At 52.3% G+C, this 18,501-nt stretch overlaps 5 protein-coding genes across 5 annotated transcripts; 4 read left to right on the top strand and 1 right to left on the bottom strand.

Annotated features, from left to right (window-relative positions):
* Nucleotides 1-4,918: 4,918 nt before the first annotated feature.
* On the top strand, nt 4,919-7,118 carry BJX68DRAFT_161528 (GTP-binding protein Obg). Its single transcript, XM_071036874.1, has one exon. It carries the CDS (start codon nt 5,333-5,335, stop codon nt 6,977-6,979), a length of 1,647 nt encoding a protein of 548 aa, XP_070903325.1. The 5' UTR covers nt 4,919-5,332; the 3' UTR covers nt 6,980-7,118.
* Nucleotides 7,119-7,162: 44 nt separating this feature from the next.
* On the top strand, nt 7,163-8,995 carry BJX68DRAFT_228022 (putative JmjC domain protein). Its single transcript, XM_071038787.1, has one exon. It carries the CDS (start codon nt 7,323-7,325, stop codon nt 8,952-8,954), a length of 1,632 nt encoding a protein of 543 aa, XP_070903324.1. The 5' UTR covers nt 7,163-7,322; the 3' UTR covers nt 8,955-8,995.
* A 117-nt stretch (nt 8,996-9,112) lies between these two features.
* BJX68DRAFT_252824 (bifunctional urea carboxylase/allophanate hydrolase) lies at nt 9,113-13,210 on the bottom strand (the record flags this gene model as incomplete). Its single annotated transcript, XM_071042619.1, has 8 exons — nt 9,113-9,354; nt 9,423-10,256; nt 10,318-10,471; nt 10,521-11,824; nt 11,875-12,595; nt 12,648-12,921; nt 12,969-13,088; nt 13,140-13,210. The coding sequence occupies 8 exons, from the start codon at nt 13,208-13,210 to the stop codon at nt 9,113-9,115; spliced, it is 3,720 nt and encodes a 1,239-aa protein (XP_070903323.1).
* Nucleotides 13,211-13,336: 126 nt separating this feature from the next.
* BJX68DRAFT_161268 (LamB/YcsF family protein) lies at nt 13,337-14,566 on the top strand. The gene is made up of 2 exons (XM_071036869.1): nt 13,337-13,691; nt 13,750-14,566. The coding sequence occupies exons 1-2, from the start codon at nt 13,641-13,643 to the stop codon at nt 14,458-14,460; spliced, it is 762 nt and encodes a 253-aa protein (XP_070903322.1). The 5' UTR covers nt 13,337-13,640; the 3' UTR covers nt 14,461-14,566.
* Nucleotides 14,567-15,835: 1,269 nt separating this feature from the next.
* BJX68DRAFT_262703 (putative homeobox and C2H2 transcription factor) lies at nt 15,836-18,364 on the top strand (the record flags this gene model as incomplete). Its single annotated transcript, XM_071044511.1, has 1 exon — nt 15,836-18,364. One exon carries the CDS (start codon nt 15,836-15,838, stop codon nt 18,362-18,364), a length of 2,529 nt encoding a protein of 842 aa, XP_070903321.1.
* Between the last annotated feature and the right edge of the window lie 137 nt (nt 18,365-18,501).

Genomic DNA, 18,501 nt, shown 5'->3' with positions numbered 1-18,501 from the left:
GGCCAGGAAGAACCCCGGTCCTTGTCCTTCATGCAGTAAACTAAATAGACGGTGAGGGCGGCGACATACTGCTCATGAACTGGGGGTTCGTTATTATTTCCTGAAACCTGAATTCTCCCTCCAGAGTGCCCGAAGCCTGATGCTCTCCTCGGCGTGGGAGAGCAAACACGGCTGAACAGAAGCGACTCGCCGAGTCCACTCGTTGTCCTCTTGCCATCGTCATCACATGGCTACCTCCTTCAATTCTCCGATTCGCGAAAGATACCGCACCAGTTCCCATCCATCAAGTTTCACCCCAACCGCACGGGATGAGACAAAGCACTGATTATCTGATATTGCCATCGTGACTTGGTTCGGCAGCACAATCCCGCCACTTCCGAGTCCCCTGTCACCTCCATCTGCATGAGCCGTCACCACCACGTCTTGAACGTTGGAGCCGACTTGATCTTGGATGTCCTTCGGGTCATACTTCCAATTGCGATGTACAGGCCCTCTCTTGAGTCTTGTTAAGCAAGCCACGCACTGGCCGACTTCTCATGGTTAGTGAATGTGATAGCGTCATGAGTGGATCAAGGATCGCCTTTCCCATGCAGCCTACGGTGCCGAACTGTCGGGTCGGTGCCTTTTGACAGGAATTGACGATTTGGCCCGTCACCAATCCTGCTCGAGCTTTGAAATCAAAGCAACTCAGAGCACTGCTCCAGAGTTTCCATTCCAATCAGCCATTCCGCGCCCGGTCTGAACAAAGAGTTTTGATCACCAGGTGGTGGGCCTTGGATTGGCTGAGAAACTAGGCACTTGGCCGCCACAACCGCACTTACATTGATTATTTGACGGCTGCTTTGACTGATCCATTTCGCTATCATCGGTTTATCGAATGAATGGCAAGCCTCCGAACAATCCGGCGGTTTAATTTTTTTTCTGGAAAGACTCGGTAGGGATCCAGATGAGACAATTCGAAATTCTGACGCAACATCATTACGAAGTTATGCTACTAATCTTCCCTTTGTGGACAAAGTCCAACTCTCCAACCCGCTTCTGTTTCACCCACAGTTTGCGGAACTGTTCTTTGGGCTTGGAGAGTCTTTCGCATTTTCATTTCCCAAGTGGTGTGATCATGGGAAACATGCGATACGGAGAACTCACCGTCAAAAGTCCGCCTTCGCACTGCGCAGAGCCCAGTACATAGGTATTCTTGTGCTCTAATTCAGGCATAACGAGTCAGTGGGATTGGTGGGGACCCGGAGGCCTGTCCGGGTAAATCTCCCAAGTTCCCAGGCTTTGTTTTTTCTCGCGTGGGTACAAAATACAACCCCAACTTTGTTTGAGAGACTCTTCGTCGGAGCTTCGAAAACATTGAACTCGATGACACTGAAGAGCCCTACCCAAGAAGAAATAGGATCGAAGCCCTTGGTGGCAAACCGAATCGGGCACTGCAAGTCAAATCGTACCTGGTACCTTCTGGCGCTGTTAAGTGGCTCTCTGACTGAGGTACCACTCCATCGGAAAGCTCGATCCGAAGCCGCGGCGACTCTACCATGGTTCTGGTCCGCTGTTACGGAGGATGGACTTTTTAGTGGAAATCCCGTCCTTTCGACTTCATTGACTGTTTCGAGCTTAGACCACCCACCTCACCACCCCGGTAGTGATTCCCGACTATCGCCCGCCCCTTTTCAGTCATGTGAGCAGCGCCCGCAGGAAGGAGTTCCAATTTGCTCAGGCCCTCTCCACTTGGAATATTCCCAGTCGAAATCGTGTTGATGCTCTGGAAGATCTGTTACGGAACGAACTTTCTGATGAAATTCGTACTTCGACCGCTGTCTCTGTACTTCAGCCAAAATTGTCGTACTTCTCCCCGGAGATCACTGTCCGATTCCGAACCTAGCTTCTCACTTTGCATTTTTTTTTTCTCCTTCCAAGCTTCATTGTCCAACGCGGCAACGCTAAATCAAAACGCATTTCCAGGCTCTGTCAAGCCAATGTGCAAACATGTTTGGTTATGAACGTGGGGGCCCTGTCAATTTATTGATCGAGCAAGGATTCGACCAGGATTGTGTCCTAGCGGGATTAATGTGCCGAGACGATTTCAAGCCGCGACCCATCATTCGAGATCACCCTGGTCAATGATACTCCGACAGGGATTGTCATCCATCATCTCGGAGCCAACATGGCTGTTGACAACCACGCGCACAATCTTTCAAAAGTCAAGGCGTTCTCAGAGTCGCACAACCAACCAACAGCAAGCGTTGCTGGGTCAAAAACTGCCCTTCAGATTGAAATCCATCAGACTGACTTCAATGCAATTGTCTGCCAACTAGGCATGTGCGGTTTCACATGCATAGCCAGTGCATATTGTTCTTCAACCCGCTGCGACATCTTGCATTTGGTACTGAATCGCAGTCTGATCTAATGCAGAATTAGACTTGATAAAACAACGAAGACTTTCAGAAGGGTAGATGTGGAGTGTGCGCTGCCCTGCACATGCCGCGCATGCTGTACGAGGTCTGGGGAGGGCTTCCGTCGGCATCTAAAAGTACTTGAAAGTACTTGTACCTTCATGCATGATAGTAGCCAGCGTGATACGCGCAAGGATGGGTGATACGTGGATAATAGGCAGAAGAATCGGTGAGGTAGTGAGCAGGGCTTGCTCGTGACGTCGATGATGTCCAACGTCACCGTCATTGGAGAGACGGGATAGCATCATGAAAGGGGGTCGCATGCGTACTCAAAGCCGGCTTCAGACCTTGACTATTCCATGGTGAGCTAGTAATTACGACACTTGTCACTCCCGAGTCCATGGACTGATTCAATATGCATGTGTCCATGGACAATATAATCTTGTTTGAAACGTTAGTGGTGACAGGCGATCTCTGTTATGCATATCATTGGATCTTTCGATCTACCGTCCTCAGCTTGGGGCAGGAAGCAGAGCACGTTTTGACTCTCTCATACCAACCCAGTAGTCCTTTATCTGTGGATGATCTATTATTCATGAGAAAGAGCACGGCTTCTCTTCCTGACTCGATGCGTGCCCGTGCCGCGATGCAAATACCCACATTCAGTACGGAGCAATCTGGTTCCGCTTTTGCCCTGAGTGACATTGCCTTTCGATTCAAGGAATATTGCCCGTTCTCCCCAGTGACACAGGAATGCCTCTCAGTATCCAACATAGTTAAGCAACGATTCCGGCGAATGTGACAACTGCAGGGGGTCGACAAAAGTGAAAGCCCCAATCACAGCAGCATAATGTTGTACTAATGAATCAGTTGCATTTTTGATTGCTGCAAAGAGGCAACACTCGACGATGTCGGTCTACTGGCAGGCTCCGTATGGCTGCTGCTCGAAAGTCCTTTTCCTTCCAGCCTCATTCTTCGAACTATATATCTTCGGCCCCTAACATGACGCTGGCTGGCCCTTACTCTGTCGGTAATAAGCGCTTAATGCTCGTGACAAAGGGTTTAGTAACGGGAATAGCTTTGCACATCCTGCAAATAAGGCAACCAATCTTCCTGATGCTTCAAGCAGTCCGTTTAGAAATCGTGGCGTCGTCTGGCACGAACCAGTTCGATACGAAAGGATCTCGAAAGAATAGCCAGCGATTGGACATAGTACGGCATGATATCAACAGCAATTATGCCGACACGATGTCGACTTTGTCCCCGTGACTCCTCAACGGCAAGGATAGACGGCATACCGCAGTTTCCGTATCTCCAAGTGAGGGCCGTCCATGGTGACGGAGTTGATTTCCTTCTCAGACCCTACGATCCACTCAGACGAGCCTGGCCGCTGGCTTGACAAAAGTACCCCTTTTCCGATTACCTCATTACGGACCACCGAATTTTTCAACTTTTTTTTGAGTTTTTTGGTGCACTCCCCTCTTTTCTCATCGAAAGTTTCGTCCTTGTTTCCCGGTTTCGGAGCTGGCGGAAGATAGGCTGATCTGCAGTGCTATTGGCCGACGTTTTTTAAATGATGGAGTACCTTACATCGGGGACACGGGAAAGGTCTCGGCGGGGGAGAGGGAAGGAAGTCCGTACTTTGCGGTGTGTATTGGACAAGGTACGGAGTACTTCCACAAGCTGGAGCCTTTGCGGTGGAGATTTGAGAATCGTCCGAGTCACTTGACTCTTTCATGCTTGACGGGCGAGAAAGCGAAAGGCAGCGAAGATGTAACTGGGATCCGCGAAAACCTCGAGGATTGGATGTACGTGATGGCTTTCCATCGAATGGCCATTTATTGCATCTATTTGTGAGTTTCTGACATATCCAGTTTGGATCCGCGAAGGCGTCCAGGTCTAGACCACCCAATGTCCTTGTGAAGAAGTTGCCACAGCTTGCGTAGCTTCAGCTCTCTTTCGTCAAATCGTTCCAGACCTTTCTGTGCAGATAAAGTATCATTGATTTCATTCCTTTGCGTTTGGCTGGACGAATCCGGAGACCGCCACTTGATCTGCTCCTCCGGGAACTCGACAGCGAGGCTGACTTGCACGATACGCGCAAGCATAACCTTGCAGAGTACCTCAAATCGTCTACGGCTGGACAAGGCAAGAAGGAAGAGGTGTCGTATGATCTCTCTACGTGGTCATCGATAGCCCTGTACATTCAAATCCGGCATCGTTTTCCGCCCCAGGTTGTAAGCCTTACGAGTATCCATACTGGGCGACAGCTGTTGGTGCCCTCGGATGCACCGAAATCGATGTGATGATGCCTTGCCGGGATACTGCTATCCAATCCCTCCGCGTCTCTCGATGAGCTGCGTACATGATGATGCTTGAGCAAACGCTCGGGGGGTTGCCTGCCCGTCTGGAAAAATCCCATCACTTGACTCTGCTATCGGCCGAATGCGTTGCGGACTCACGCGTCGCAGAGATGAAACACCTGCTAGGGGAAACTGTCAGCACTGATCGATAGCTAGAATCATCAGCATGTAAACCGCGGGCGAATGAAAAGGTCGTTATCGCGTTGGTCGATGGGTTGTGCCGCCCTGCCCAGGGCTGTGTCCTGGTTTAGACCTATTGAGAGTCGCATGGGCCTGGGAGACTGACCGAAACGAAATCAGGCTCCCATCAATTCCAGGCTGTCGATTTCGACGAGAGAGTTGCTTGTCAACAAAAGACAAAAGTGTCCAAAAATTGTCTGTTATCATCACGTGTAGATAAGCAAGTCATGTGCCGCAAAAGATCTCGAGTGCCTTGAGTGCCACGAACTTCACATACCCAATATTCCGTTGAGAAACGATAAAGAACTGAATTCTGTACTAATCGCGTCGATATTGACTGTACGCGACGAAAGATTTCAGTTACAGGATGTGCGACGCCTAGCTCTGGCACTAATGGCGACTCCACGAACCCTCCTCCGACCTTTCCGCAACCTGCTCTCTCAGCGAAGCTTCTATCATTCCACATCGAGGAGACCAATCGCTCTACAAACATGCTACCGACATTACGCTACAAAACCCGAAACACATGAGTCGGCAGACTCCTCCGCGCCCACCAGCGATGGCGAAACCCCCACTCATCTCAACCCTCCCCCCGAAGACTACTCCCGCTTCATCTTCCAAGACAGATGCCGTTCAACGATTTACGCCGGTGCCGGCGGTAACGGATGCGTCTCCTTCCTTCGCGAAAAATACGTTGAAGAAGGGCCCCCGAATGGCGGTGACGGCGGTAGCGGCGGAAGCGTTTACATCCAGGCTGTGGACGGCATGACCAGCCTGCATAAGCTGGACCGGAGAGGGGTAATCAAGGCGCAGCGAGGCAAGAACGGACAGGGGAAGAGCAAGGGCGGCAAGCGCGGCGAGGATGTTCTTATTCAGGTGCCTGTTGGCACGGTCGTGCGTGAGGTGGACCGGTTCGACCCCGTTACTGAAGAGAAGGCGCGGCGGAGAAGGGAATGGCTGGCTCGCGAGCGCGATGAGCTTGACGAGATGGGCGTTACATCGATACGGCATGATAGATGGGTTCTGTATCCAGGTGCGAACCCGTCGGATTTCCTCACGACGGTTTTCCCCAAGAACCCTCCGCGCAGGCAGGCTATTGCCTCGCTGGAGCCCCAGGCGCCGATATTCCTTGATCTCTCAAAGCATATGGATAAGCCGATCTTGTTGGCTGCTGGAGGGGTTGGTGGGTTGGGGAACCCTCATTGGGTGTCGCGGGAACATCCAAGGCCTCGGTTTGCCTCGAAGGGAGAGGGCGGGAAGCGGTTGGAGCTCGAGTTTGAGCTAAAGCTGCTTGCAGATGTTGGGCTTGTTGGCAAGCCGAATGCTGGGAAAAGTACATTGCTGCGCTCGTTGACGAATAGCCGCACGCGTATCGGAAATTGGGCGTTCACGACGCTTTCGCCCAACATCGGTACGGTGATTATCGACAACGACAAGGGACGGCCGTTGGTTGAGATTGAAGGCAAGGCTCCCCGCAAGCGATTCACGATAGCTGATATCCCCGGTCTGATCAAGGGTGCTCATCTCGATCGGGGGTTGGGCCTGGGGTTCCTGCGACATATCGAGCGAGCGGGGATCTTGGCCTTTGTGGTCGACCTGAATGCGGGAGACCCCATTGACGAGCTCAGAGAACTATGGCACGAACTTGGGAAGTACGAAGAGCTACGCGAGACTACTGTGGCCTCGAACGAGGAGAGCGACGACCTAGAATGGAGTCCCCCGACTCACGGCCTACCAGAGCTCCAGCTCGAAGTGGACACTGATATACCACAGTCCGATATTAGACTTCCTGAACTTTCTCTTCCGCCTATCCACACCAAGCCGTGGTTCGTTGTGGCCACGAAATGCGATCTTCCTGAGACCCGCGAGCGATTCAAGACGCTCCAACACTACCTCCACGGGGTCGAAAAGGGCGAGAACGAGCACCCTGGGGGCTACGCCGATGGATGGAGGGAGAAGATTGCTGCGATCCCAGTGAGCGCTATGAGAGGAGAGAACGTCCAGCAGATCCCAAGAGTTGTGATTAACCTTTTGGATTAGCCGCGACCTGTACCATATTCATGTATATCAAGTGTAAAATGTAAAATAGATTTACGACTGCTCATTACTCAATAAGTGTATATAAACAATTTTCTACATTTGATACTGTTGATAGTATATTGATTCAAAGAAATAAAGGGATGAGTTGGACCTTCAGTGACTGGACGAAAGAGCGTGAGGTCGCATCTCTCATCCTTTCAGATCTTCACAACAGAAGAAACCTTTAAACCTGTTGCTCGGCATTCAAAATGACGGGAAACTATACTTTCCACACACCCTCACCTCCCTGAAGCCTTCTTTAATCTTCCCCCTTCAGTCTTCTTAATCAACTTGACCACAGACAATGGTCCTCCCGAAAGTCCTTGCCGCCTCGCTCTCCGCAACAACAAACCCGAGCGTTGACGACCCGATCCTCAGATGCTTCAACGGCGACCTCGAGACACTCAGAGACACGTTGGTCAACAACACAGATGAGGCTCTTCGTCTTGCAGACGCGAAACTACGCGTTTTCCCCTTTAAAAATGTGGAGATCTGCTGGCGGAGGCTCTACACTGACGCCAGCATCGTCAAGACCTGCCTGAGCATTTGCGATAATCTGGGCGTCTTGCGGAATGGCCATGGGCTGACAGGCACTCATCTTGTGACCCGACTGCTTCACGCACTCAATAACTTGCCCGAGAATGTACTGAGGGTCAACCCCAGCGCCGCATGGCTGTCACCAGCCGTCCATCTCCTCGACAGAGCACTGATCATGACCGGGGCACCACTGCGAGAGGGGCTTGTCGAATCCATCTTCGCTGCTCTACAAGAAGCCACGCACATCTCTAACACCAGCTCTGACCGTGAAGAGAGAAAAACCCCCCCAGACGGACTCGACACCCCGCCGCACTCGCCTTCGCGCGCGTCGAAACGCCGGAAGCTCTCACCTCCGCTCTTCCCTCCCGACGGTATCCCGGCGCCGAACGTAAAGTACCCGATCAAACGAGTATCCGACCCGAGCTTTGACTACATGGAGGAACACATACAGGACGTCAAGACGCCGTTGGTGATCACGGACGCGGTGGGCCACTGGCCAGCGCTGTCCACGCGGCCGTGGTCCTCTCGCGACTACTGGCTCGATCGGACATTCGGCGGGCGCAGGCTGGTTCCCGTGGAGGTGGGCAGGTCATACACGGATGAGGGATGGGGCCAGCAGATTATGGAGTTCAAGGACTTTATCGACAAGTATATCTGGAGGGAATACTCGTCGAAATCGAAGACCGAGGGCGGCGAGGGAGAGGAAGGTAGTGCAGATCAAACCGGTTATCTAGCGCAACATGACCTCCTCGCTCAGATTCCTGCTCTGCGGAAGGATATATCCATCCCTGACTTTTGTTACATCGACCCCCCGCCCCCGGAACCTGGTACTCCCGTGTATCTGAAGCAACTCCAGGAACGCGAAGAAGCAGACCTTCGCAAGAAGACCTCCGAGGGGGACCAGAACACCGGCGCCGAAAACACCAGTTCCTCACCAGGCATCACACCCCCGAGCGATCCTCTAATAAACACTTGGATCGGGCCCTCTTGGACAATCTCGCCCCTCCACCACGACCCCTACCACAACATCCTCGTTCAAGTCACAGGAACCAAATACATCCGGCTATACTCGCCCCACACTCCTGCAACGCAAATTCACCCGCGTGGTATGGAAGCCATCACTTCAGAGAGGAGAAGCAGTCACCCAGGCCTCGTGCAGGATTCTGCTACTCCGACGACACCGAAAATAGACATGTCGAATACGTCGCAAGTCGATCTCGCTGCAATTGAGCTTTCGCCTGCGGAGTCCGAGCACTGGGAGTCGATGTGGCCCGGGTTTCAGGACGCAGAGTATGTTGAGACGGTTCTGAGAGAGGGCGAGTGTCTGTATATCCCTGTCGGGTGGTGGCATTATGTGAGGGGATTGAAAGCGGGCATTAGTGTTAGTTTCTGGTGGTAGATTCAACAACAAGATTCACTACTGTACACTATTGCGCATGAACCTGATATGAATTGGAATGACATGATGACGATGAACTAGGCTCGCTAGGACCAAGCCATACAACAGCTAACCTACATATTGGTACAAGTAACAACCTGTTAAAAAAACCAAAATATCTACTTCTCGGCTCTCCGTACCAGCATTAAGGGCTTCCCAGCCTCAATAGAGTCCCCCTGCTGAACCAGGATTTTCTCAACAACGCTCCCGACAACGGAAGCTTCGCTCCGCACTGCAATCTCCAGCTTCATCGCCTCCAGAATAACAACGACTTGGTCTGTATCCAGCTTATCGCCTTCCTTCACCTCGACCTTCCACACGTTTGCATTGAGCGGTGCTTCGATTGGGGATATTTGCGGGTCTGCATCTTTCATTAGTCCACGTCACGCAACAAATAACGAGAAGAAAAGAAGGAGGGGGGCAACACACCCTTCAACAAGGCATCGACCGTATCAACCGGCACTCCCTTCTCAGCCTTCTCCCTCGCCCACCTCTCCAGTAGCTCTTTCTCAAGCTCATCCATCTCCCTCTGCGCCTCCCTCTGTCTAGCCCTAATAGCGACGACCTCGTCCTTCGTCTCCGCAAGAAGCCGATTATGCTCCGCCATATCAAATTCGACTTCCTCCCACTCGTACTCGTACCGTCCGCTCTGGAACAGCGCGAGCTGCCGCTCGTACTCCTCCTCGTCGACCTTGTAAAAAGTGATCTGGTCAAAGTCTTCGAATAGCCAGGGTCGTTCCGGTGCGTACCCCTTCTTCGAGCCGAGGATGTCGACGCCCGGGATCGTCATCCCAGTCATCTGATATCCACCCGGTGAATCGACAGTGTAGATGGCGAGACAGCTTCCACCCCAGGAGACTTGGCCGGCGGGTGTGAACACACGGCTGGGGTTCATCTTGGGGCAGTTCATGCGTTGCCGCGGGTCGACAGGGAGGGCGATGGGGAGGGCAGTGAAGAAGCCGACGGTGATGACGAGGAAGCTAGCGGTGAGGTAGATGTTTTCGAACTCGGCGCGGGTGAAGGCGTTGTTTTTTGCGACAAAGTCCATGTTGTCTGGGAGGTACGCGGCGTAGGGACGTTGAGTTTCGGTGTAGCGTTGCAGGGCGGCGGTTTGGCGTTTGCTGTTGAAGGTTATAGGGAGCTTGAAGACGCGGCTGGGCATCTTTGCGCGGCTGAGGTCGCCAAGTTGGGTCTCTATGGCGCAGAGGTGGGCTATCAGATTTTTCTGGGGGACTTTGGTCCCGTCGTAGTAGAGCATTAGGGCTGTTGTGGGGGTTGTCAATATACAGTAGACTGATTTGGAGACAGCGAATGGGGGACTTACAGTTTCCACAGCCGACCATGGAGGTCAATCCGGTTGCAAATGTGATGTCGCCTTTTGCTTCGCTCAATGCCTTCTTCAATGCGGTTACTCGGTAGCGGTGGTTGAGGTCGAAGGCACCCACGCCGTAGTCGATTAAAAGGTAGTCATCTCCGGCCTGGGCACTGTTAGCGAAGTTCCTATTAGGCATAACGGTTCTTTCATACTTGTCGGTACGAAACCTTTGGCTGGTTTCCCTGCTCCTGTATCTGATGGACGATACCAGAACCTCGGGTCTTTGCCGTCACCGCTGGGGGAAAGGCAGAGTCTAGCGGTGTAACATTGTCGAAGCCTGTGTTTCGCTGACAACATTGTACGATATCATTGATAAACTTCTCCAGCTTATTCCGCGTAGACAGAGCATCGGCTAGAGAAGTAGCGCGAAATTTCAACTTGTCCCCGGCTTTCACCTGTCCCAGCTTCCACAGGTCTCCCTTGACGATCGTATGGCTGCTCACGAAGCCACCGAGATCTGGCGCATCTTGAGGAAAGATGACCGGATCGTCTCCAGTCCAATTCAGGGATCCGATTGCATATCCGTATTCGATGAGGTTCGAAGGATGGGAGCCACCTTCACCTCCGTCTGGACGAGCCCACTTGGGCTTGGGACCTAGAAGACGCACTCCGCCTCTCGCGGCATTGTGCGATACAGTCCACTCCGCTTCGTACAACATGTCGAGGCTCTCCGGCGCAAAGTAGCCAACGTCGTAAGGCCCCGGCATGGACATGAGTTCCCAGCTATCTGGGTACTGCGGGATGAGGTGCTTTGGCAGGGAAAGTTCGCCGCTAACCTCAGGAAGCTGGTCTGTGACCGATATATAATCGCCAGATGTAAGCTGTCGCCCTTGATAACCACCGACACCAACCATAGGCGCGGTAGCTTTTGAGCCGAACCATTTGGCAATGTTGAGGAATCCGCCAAAAACTGCTAAATAGGCTCTGCACCCGTTTCCGGTCGTCTTTCCAACCTTCAGGCGCTGACCGGCAGATACTCTGACTCTCGACCACATTGGGACTGGCACATCATCGAGTGTGGCATCAATTGGCGCACCACATAGCGAGATTAGCGCTGGCCCCAGGAAGCGTAGTTCTGGACCGCTCAGGGTAATCTCCAACCCCTCGAGGCCCACCGGGTTTCCCACGAGAGCATTTGCAATGCGAAAAGCAAAAGAGTCCATGGGACCAGAGTGACAAAACCCCTTTCCAATCGTCGGACGGCCCGGCCAGTCCTGAACAAGCGTGTAAGCGCCGCCGGACACGACGTCGATAGCCGACAAGTTGTATTTAAAAGTGTTTAAGAATTTGGTCAAGGTGTTTCCGCGATTAAAGTCCTCGTTGGCAAGAATCTCAGCAAGAAATCCGAGGTTTGTCGGAGGACCGCAAATTTGAGAGCCGGTCAATATGTCCCTGAGCCCCTCGATGGCCTGTTTTCTGTCTGGCCCGTGGTACATGACCTTGGCAATAAGGGGATCTATCTATCTGTTAGCTTTCCTGTGCTCCAATGAGCATGAACATACACACCGTAGTTGGCCGACACTTTGATGCCGCGGTAGACCCAGGTGTCGATCCGAGAGCCGGGTATTTCCTTCCATTCAACACTCTGTAGTGTCCCAGGACAAGGAGCAAAATCCCTGACTGGGTTCTCTGCGTAAACTCTAGCTTCGATGGCAGCGCCATTCGGAGCATTCACTGGGATACTCGACAGGAACTCCGCGTGGAGACCCTTCTTGCCGGACAGTTGAGCATCCGCTTGCTTCAGCATCAGCTCCACCAAGTCGACACCGTAACACAGTTCGGTAATGCCGTGCTCAACCTGAAGCCGCGTGTTCATCTCGAGGAAGAAAAAGGAACCTGACTCGTCATCCACAAGATACTCGATTGTTCCAGCTGAACCATAGTTGATCGATTCGGCAAGACGAACAGCAGCATCGCACAAGCCTTTTCTGAGTTCAGGGTTCCTGGTAACAAATGGACTCGGACATTCTTCAATCACTTTTTGGTGTCTCCGTTGGATAGAACACTCTCTTTCTCCAATGGCGATAGCTTTGCCTTGTCCATTGCCAAATACTTGGACCTCAATGTGATGGCTAGACGGGTAATAGCGCTCGATGAAAAGCCCGGCATTTTTAAACAGAGCTTCGCCTCTGGATTGCACTGTCTGGAATGAATCGCGCACCTCCTTCTCTGTGTTGCATGTAAGCAAGCCCATTCCACCTCCGCCAGCTGTTGCCTTGAGCATGACCTGAGAGACGTTAGCGTGGCTTTTCGTGACAAGGAGCAAGAGGGATACGTACAGGAAAACCAAGGCTTTGTGCTATTGTCACAGCTTCCTCCTCACTCGTGACTAGTCCCTGTGAGCCAGGAACAATAGGTACACCGGCTTTTGTCGCAAGTTCTCGTGCTGTGTGTTTGAGACCGAATGCTTCAATGCTCTCAGGAGATGGTCCAGCAAACGCCATGCCGGCGCTTGCCACGGCTCTTGCAAACTCCGAATTCTCTGACAGGAAGCCATATCCTGGAATAACCGCATCGACATGTCTTTGTTTTGCGATTTCGATGATTTGGTCTCTGCATCCACGTCAGTAATTGACTACCAGAATAGCAAATTGACTGACCCGTCGATATACGCCTTTGAAGGCGACCCAGATAGAAGGATTGCTTCATCTGCAAGACGTACATGGGTTGAGGCGGCGTCTGGCTCGGTGTAAACCGCGATTGTCCGAATATTGAGTGCCCTTTACCACGCTGTTAGCTACTGTGTTGCGGGAGTATAGGCCAATCCGTACTTGGCAGTCTTCAGAATCCGAACAGCAATCTCCCCCCGATTAGCAATCAGCAGCGTTTTGAGAGACTCCATAGTAATGAATGATTGATGCAGTTACCGGAGAGGAACCGGCTCCTTGGATGCTTAAATAGCTGGGAGCATTGCACTCCCCATATCTCGGAGGGGCCCTATCCCACTCGAGTTGATGCGGGGAACGAACTCCAGCATTACGCCTAGGAAGGCAGCTCGAGCTGTCGATAACGGATTCGAGCAAGAGACATCGCCGTGATTGCACGATGACGCCGAATAAATTGGGAATCCGGCTCAAGGGAGCGATCCACAGAAGTTTGATTGGGACGCTATCACCGAGTCCCACCTCCCCCACCGGTTCTGAAGAATTCCCCATATCTTCTTCTCCATGGCTCGCAGGACGCTTCACGACTGCGTATAAGTACCACCGACCCGGACTCTGCGACCGTCATTCTCAGAAAGAAAGTCAAACGCATACACAGTATTAATCGTCATGGCTCCAATCAAGAAAAAGGCGCTCATCAATTGCGACATGGGAGAAGCGGTATATCCTACTCATTCCCACTCTAGCTGCAGAGAAGAAGCTGATGCGAGGCGCATAGTACGGGAACTGGGCTTGTGGGCCTGATCTCGAGCTGCTTCCGTTGATTGATATTGCCAACGTCGCCTGTGGCTTCCACGCTGGTGACCCTTTGATCATGATGGAAACAGTGCGAAACTGCAAGGCCCACAATATCCTGATCGGAGCTCATCCCGGGTTACCAGATATTCAAGGATTTGGGCGACGAGAGATGAAGCTCTCCCCGGACGAGCTCACAGCAATCACTATCTACCAAGTGGGCGCTCTTCAAGCCTTCTTGGACCGCGAGGGGGTGCGGCTCAACCATGTCAAGCCCCATGGGGTCCTCTATGGAATGATGTGCAGGGATTATGAGGTAGCCAAGGCTGTCATGCTGGGGATTCCAAAGGGAGTGCCTGTCTTTGGATTGGCTGGAACAAATATGGAAAAGGCCGCCAATGATCTGGGAATCGAATTCCAGGCTGAATTCTATGGCGACGTGAAATACGATTCCAAGGGAATGCTTGTGATTGATCGCAAGAAGAAGCCATGGGACACTGCGGACGTCGAGAAGCATGTCCGGCAGCAACTTGAGGAGCAATCTGTGACGAGCGTTGAGGGGACAGTAGTGCCCCTACCGATGAAGGACTACAGCGTCTCCATCTGTTGCCACTCAGATTCCCCGGGATGCGTGGAGATCATGAAGACAACACGGAAAGTGGCGGACGAATTCAATAAAAAGTATGGATTCTGAGCGGTGGTGTATATATTTCAACTCGTATCACGTCCAAACAGTTTGATGACACGTCTTGTTGACCCTATTGAATCTCTCAAGAAAACTTGAGCAATCATGTCTGCTCCTGACAATGCGATACCTTGTCGTGCTCGTGATACCGCAGCAAGTGATCATGACATTCCGAGGATGACTAGGTTGACCTTATACCAAACCTAGAAATTGTCCTGATCATGACCGCTGAATATACCTCCTCCAACTGCTGCGACGCTGAGCGAAGGCTTAGCGGTATGCCCGCGTGCTCCTGGATACCGCAGCCCACTAACAGGGTTGCGGTCTCGGAGTGCGTGCGAGATGCCGAAGGAATGCCGTTATCGATATCGCTGGTGGTTGCGGGAAGAGATGGAGCTGTCGTGTCTTCCTCTTGTTATCTTCGAGTCTCACATGGAAAACTTGCGAAGGAACTCATCTTCTCCGTTGCTCAGCAAGCTGGAAGGGCGAATGAGATAGAGCTAAGCTGGGTTAGGAAAAAGAGTAGTAAGTTAGAGATACTCATCTCACGTCCATGGTCCATCGTATTCTGTCGGCGCCATGGCGGAGTTCCCGAAGTGAGCTCGGCAAGTGATCGACGCCTCGATGTCAGACGGGCAAACTTGCTTCCTGATGAAGGACAGGCATGACGAGTAGTAATATAGTAATTCCGACAAAGGAATATCTTTCAGATGTCGTCCTCGTGAGGGCGAGAGGAGAAAGACTCCGATATCGTATAGGCTAGCCAGTGATGATTCATGCTCACCCAGCGGGGGGACTGGGCTAAACTTTATCGGGTATAGCGTTGTCATTTGAAGGGCGTGCAGTCCTGTTAGTCCCGAACATTTCAAAAGTCTTTGACCACCAACGAGCCTCTGTCCGCGCCTAGCCATGGGTCGAGTTCGAGCAGGGGTCCCCGAAATCTCGCAATCTGATGGGCTGATTTATCAATTGCGGCCCCAAACAAGCGCAAATTGACAACCACCATTCGGTTCGAACCACACCAAGCCGCGTGAGCGATTCCTCCAATATGCACGGGCAGGTGGCCCGACCGGAGGAGACGACAGAAGGTTCCATCCTTTGCTGCTCTCTTCTCCGCTGAAGCCTGCTGCAGTAAATGGGAGGACGCAGGCGCTAGCAGGGCCCTATCTTTCCGGCATGCTTTTCATACCCCAGACGAAAAACATAGTCCTCAAAGTGATATCCACCCCCTCCCTTCTACCTTCATCAATCTGGTCTCTTTCCCACCCACCTGTGGATTCATTATTCACACTGAATTCGATATTTTCGCCCTCTTGCTGGGTGTAAGCGACATCAGCCGCAACGACTCACATCAAATTCTCGAAGCCTCCAGACAGTTTTCATGATGGAGTTCTTTGACTTCGATGAGGCTGCATCCGGCTCTTACGTGCGGGACGACGATGTCGCCTCTGATCTCATTGAGATAGACGAGAACGATGCTATCGCGAGTTACCAGACTCTTTTACAAGATCGTGCCTTGGAAAATCCCAGCACTCATTCGGGCCAAGTCGCCGGCGAGGGTGTCATGGCTCATACGCCTGACCCGGAGGGTGTTTATCCCATGTTTCGCGCCAAAGACCCGTGCGATTTCTGCAGGAACATGGGCCTAGACTGCTTCATGGCGAAACGAGGAGTGATGCAAAAGATCGGTTGTACTTGCTGCATCTCGCTTTACCGCGAATGTAGCTTCACCCACACAGTGCCCGCTGGCAAATTCTTGGACACATTACATCCAATCTCTGAGAATATCGATATTCCTACCGGTGGCCTGACTGGAAAAAAGGCGCTCAAATCCCTTTCCGGCATCACAGAAGACATCGACAACCGCGCGAGAAAGAACAGCTCTCGGCTTTCCCGAGAGGCAGTACGGATTCTCAAGACATGGCTCAATGAACATAGCGACCATCCATATCCTACCGAGGATGAAAAGGAGGAATTGAAGTTGCGCACAGGGTTAAGGCGCACTCAGATCACCAATTGGCTTGCCAATGCTAGACGGCGTGGTAAAGTTCGCTCTGCTGTTCCTGGCGCGGTTGACATCCCTAGGCAGCCACAGGCCGATCCCACGCTCATGACGCCTCTGGAGCGATGGAAACACTCCCCCCCTGAAAACGAACCGGCTGCCATGTCCAACATTTTGCGGGCTTTGGAGGACACGTCCCTTGAAGTGCGTCATGGATCCCAGTCTGGTCACGTGCGCTCCCATTCTCGGAGAACTGGGTCTAGCAATGACTCAAGCCATGCCAACTCGAATGTTTTTGATGCTTCTTCCCTACACAGCAGCCATGAAGCCAGTCACTCAGCTACTCGCTCCTCTGTGTCTGACCTCTCCTTTGCCTCTGCCTTTTCTCATCGCTCCTCTCGCGGGTCTCTCGGCTCTATGGACCGTAAAGAACGACGTCGCCGCCGCAAGCCCTCAACACCTGCAAACACATTCGCTCTTCACAAAGCCAAGAGCGCGAGGATATATCAATGCACTTTCTGCGCCGACACCTTTCAAACCAAGTATGACTGGCAGCGTCATGAAAAGTCACTGCACTTGGCCCTTGAGAAGTGGACCTGTGCACCCCATGGAGGTATGGCCTTTTTAAATGGTGCCAATCGTTGTGTATTCTGTATGGCCGTCGATCCAGACGATGACCATCTTGAGGCACACAATTATAGCGCCTGTGCAGAAAAGAGTGTCGCTGAGCGGACCTTTTATCGGAAAGACCATCTTAACCAGCATCTCAGGTTGATGCACAATGTGCGGTTCGATCCATCAATGGATAAATGGCGGAGTCACACCACAGAGATCATATCTCGATGTGGTTTCTGTGGAGTCACCTTGACCACGTGGAAAGGGCGAGCTGACCACCTCGCTACTCACTTCAAAAATGGTGCTGATATGGCCCAATGGCAAGGTGACTGGGGTTTCGAACCTGTTGTGCAGAGCCTCGTCGAGAACGCAATGCCTCCTTACCTTATCGGTCATGAGCGCGAAACTCTTGATCCGTACAAGCTCTCCCAGCGTAACGTCGCGGCACCCGGCCTGTCGGTTCTAGAAGATGCCAATTGTTTTGACCGTCTCAGGCGAGAACTTCTCGCGTTTGTACGAGAGCATATGGCGAATGGTTCCATTCCCACAGATCAGATGATTCAAGATCAAGGTCGACGAACGATATACGGCTCCGATGATCCCTGGAATCAAACTTGCGCCGACAACCCTACCTGGCTCAGTGTTCTTAAGCGCGAGGCGGGGCTTGAGCTTGAACCAGGGTCGGAGCACATCCAGTTTGCCAACCTAGGCATGCGACCACCTTATGCGTCCCAGGAAGGATTGCGGCAACCACCAGTGTGTCTTCGCCAGTCGTACCCGGGCTCAGGATATACTGGCTCCGGCTTCCAGAGCCCAGCCATTCCTGGTACCGGCCAATCGTCTGCTGCTCCAAGCGGCCCTGGAAGCTTAGCTGGTAGCTATGCGGGCAGTGCGGGGCAGTTCACAGCTGCTCGACACTCACACGCTGGCTTGTCGACCGACTGGGGTAGTAGTGTGTCTGCTGGGGTATCGTCATTCTCTACTCCTTTAAGCACATCTGTCGACCCGTTTGTGCAAATGGGCTTTGACCCGGAGTTCCTGCAACAGCTCAATGATCGGTACGATGAGCAACTACCCATGGAGGGCTTGCAAGACCTGAGCTATGGAGTTGACGATGGAACTGGAGGAGGTTTCGACACGAGCAACATTGGTGATCCTATGGATATGTCGGGAGTCGTCACTAGTGCCGCGACGGCCCCGATTCCCATCCCTACCTCGAAGCAACCCGAGGTTCCGATGCCTGATGCTCTCCATCGGCCAGATATTCGATCTCAAGGCGGCACTGATGGACCCTGATGGAGTGTTGGGTAGATTGTAAATGGTATAATGTCGGACATGACCAAAGTTAAGCATGTGAATAGAGTGGCATAATATAGGGGCGGATTTCGGCTGTATTTAAATATTTTTGTCTTCTGTCTTTATAAACCGTTAGC

Source organism: Aspergillus pseudodeflectus, assembly GCF_044049435.1.
Source record: "Aspergillus pseudodeflectus strain CBS 756.74 chromosome Unknown BJX68scaffold_5, whole genome shotgun sequence".
Taxonomy (NCBI): domain Eukaryota; kingdom Fungi; phylum Ascomycota; class Eurotiomycetes; order Eurotiales; family Aspergillaceae; genus Aspergillus; species Aspergillus pseudodeflectus.
The sequence above is the reverse complement of the archived record's forward strand: the minus strand, read 5'-3'. Positions and strand labels throughout refer to the sequence as shown.

Excerpts from the sequence above, each read along its gene's own strand:
- BJX68DRAFT_161528 (XM_071036874.1), top strand. The coding sequence starts at position 5,333 with ATGGCGACTCCACGAACCCTCCTCCGACCTTTCCGCAACCTGCTCTCT.
- BJX68DRAFT_228022 (XM_071038787.1), top strand. The coding sequence starts at position 7,323 with ATGGTCCTCCCGAAAGTCCTTGCCGCCTCGCTCTCCGCAACAACAAAC.
- BJX68DRAFT_161268 (XM_071036869.1), top strand. The coding sequence starts at position 13,641 with ATGGCTCCAATCAAGAAAAAGGCGCTCATCAATTGCGACATGGGAGAA. Across the intron at positions 13,692-13,749 it reads ATTGCGACATGGGAGAAGCG|TACGGGAACTGGGCTTGTGG; the intron begins GTATATCCTACT and ends CGAGGCGCATAG.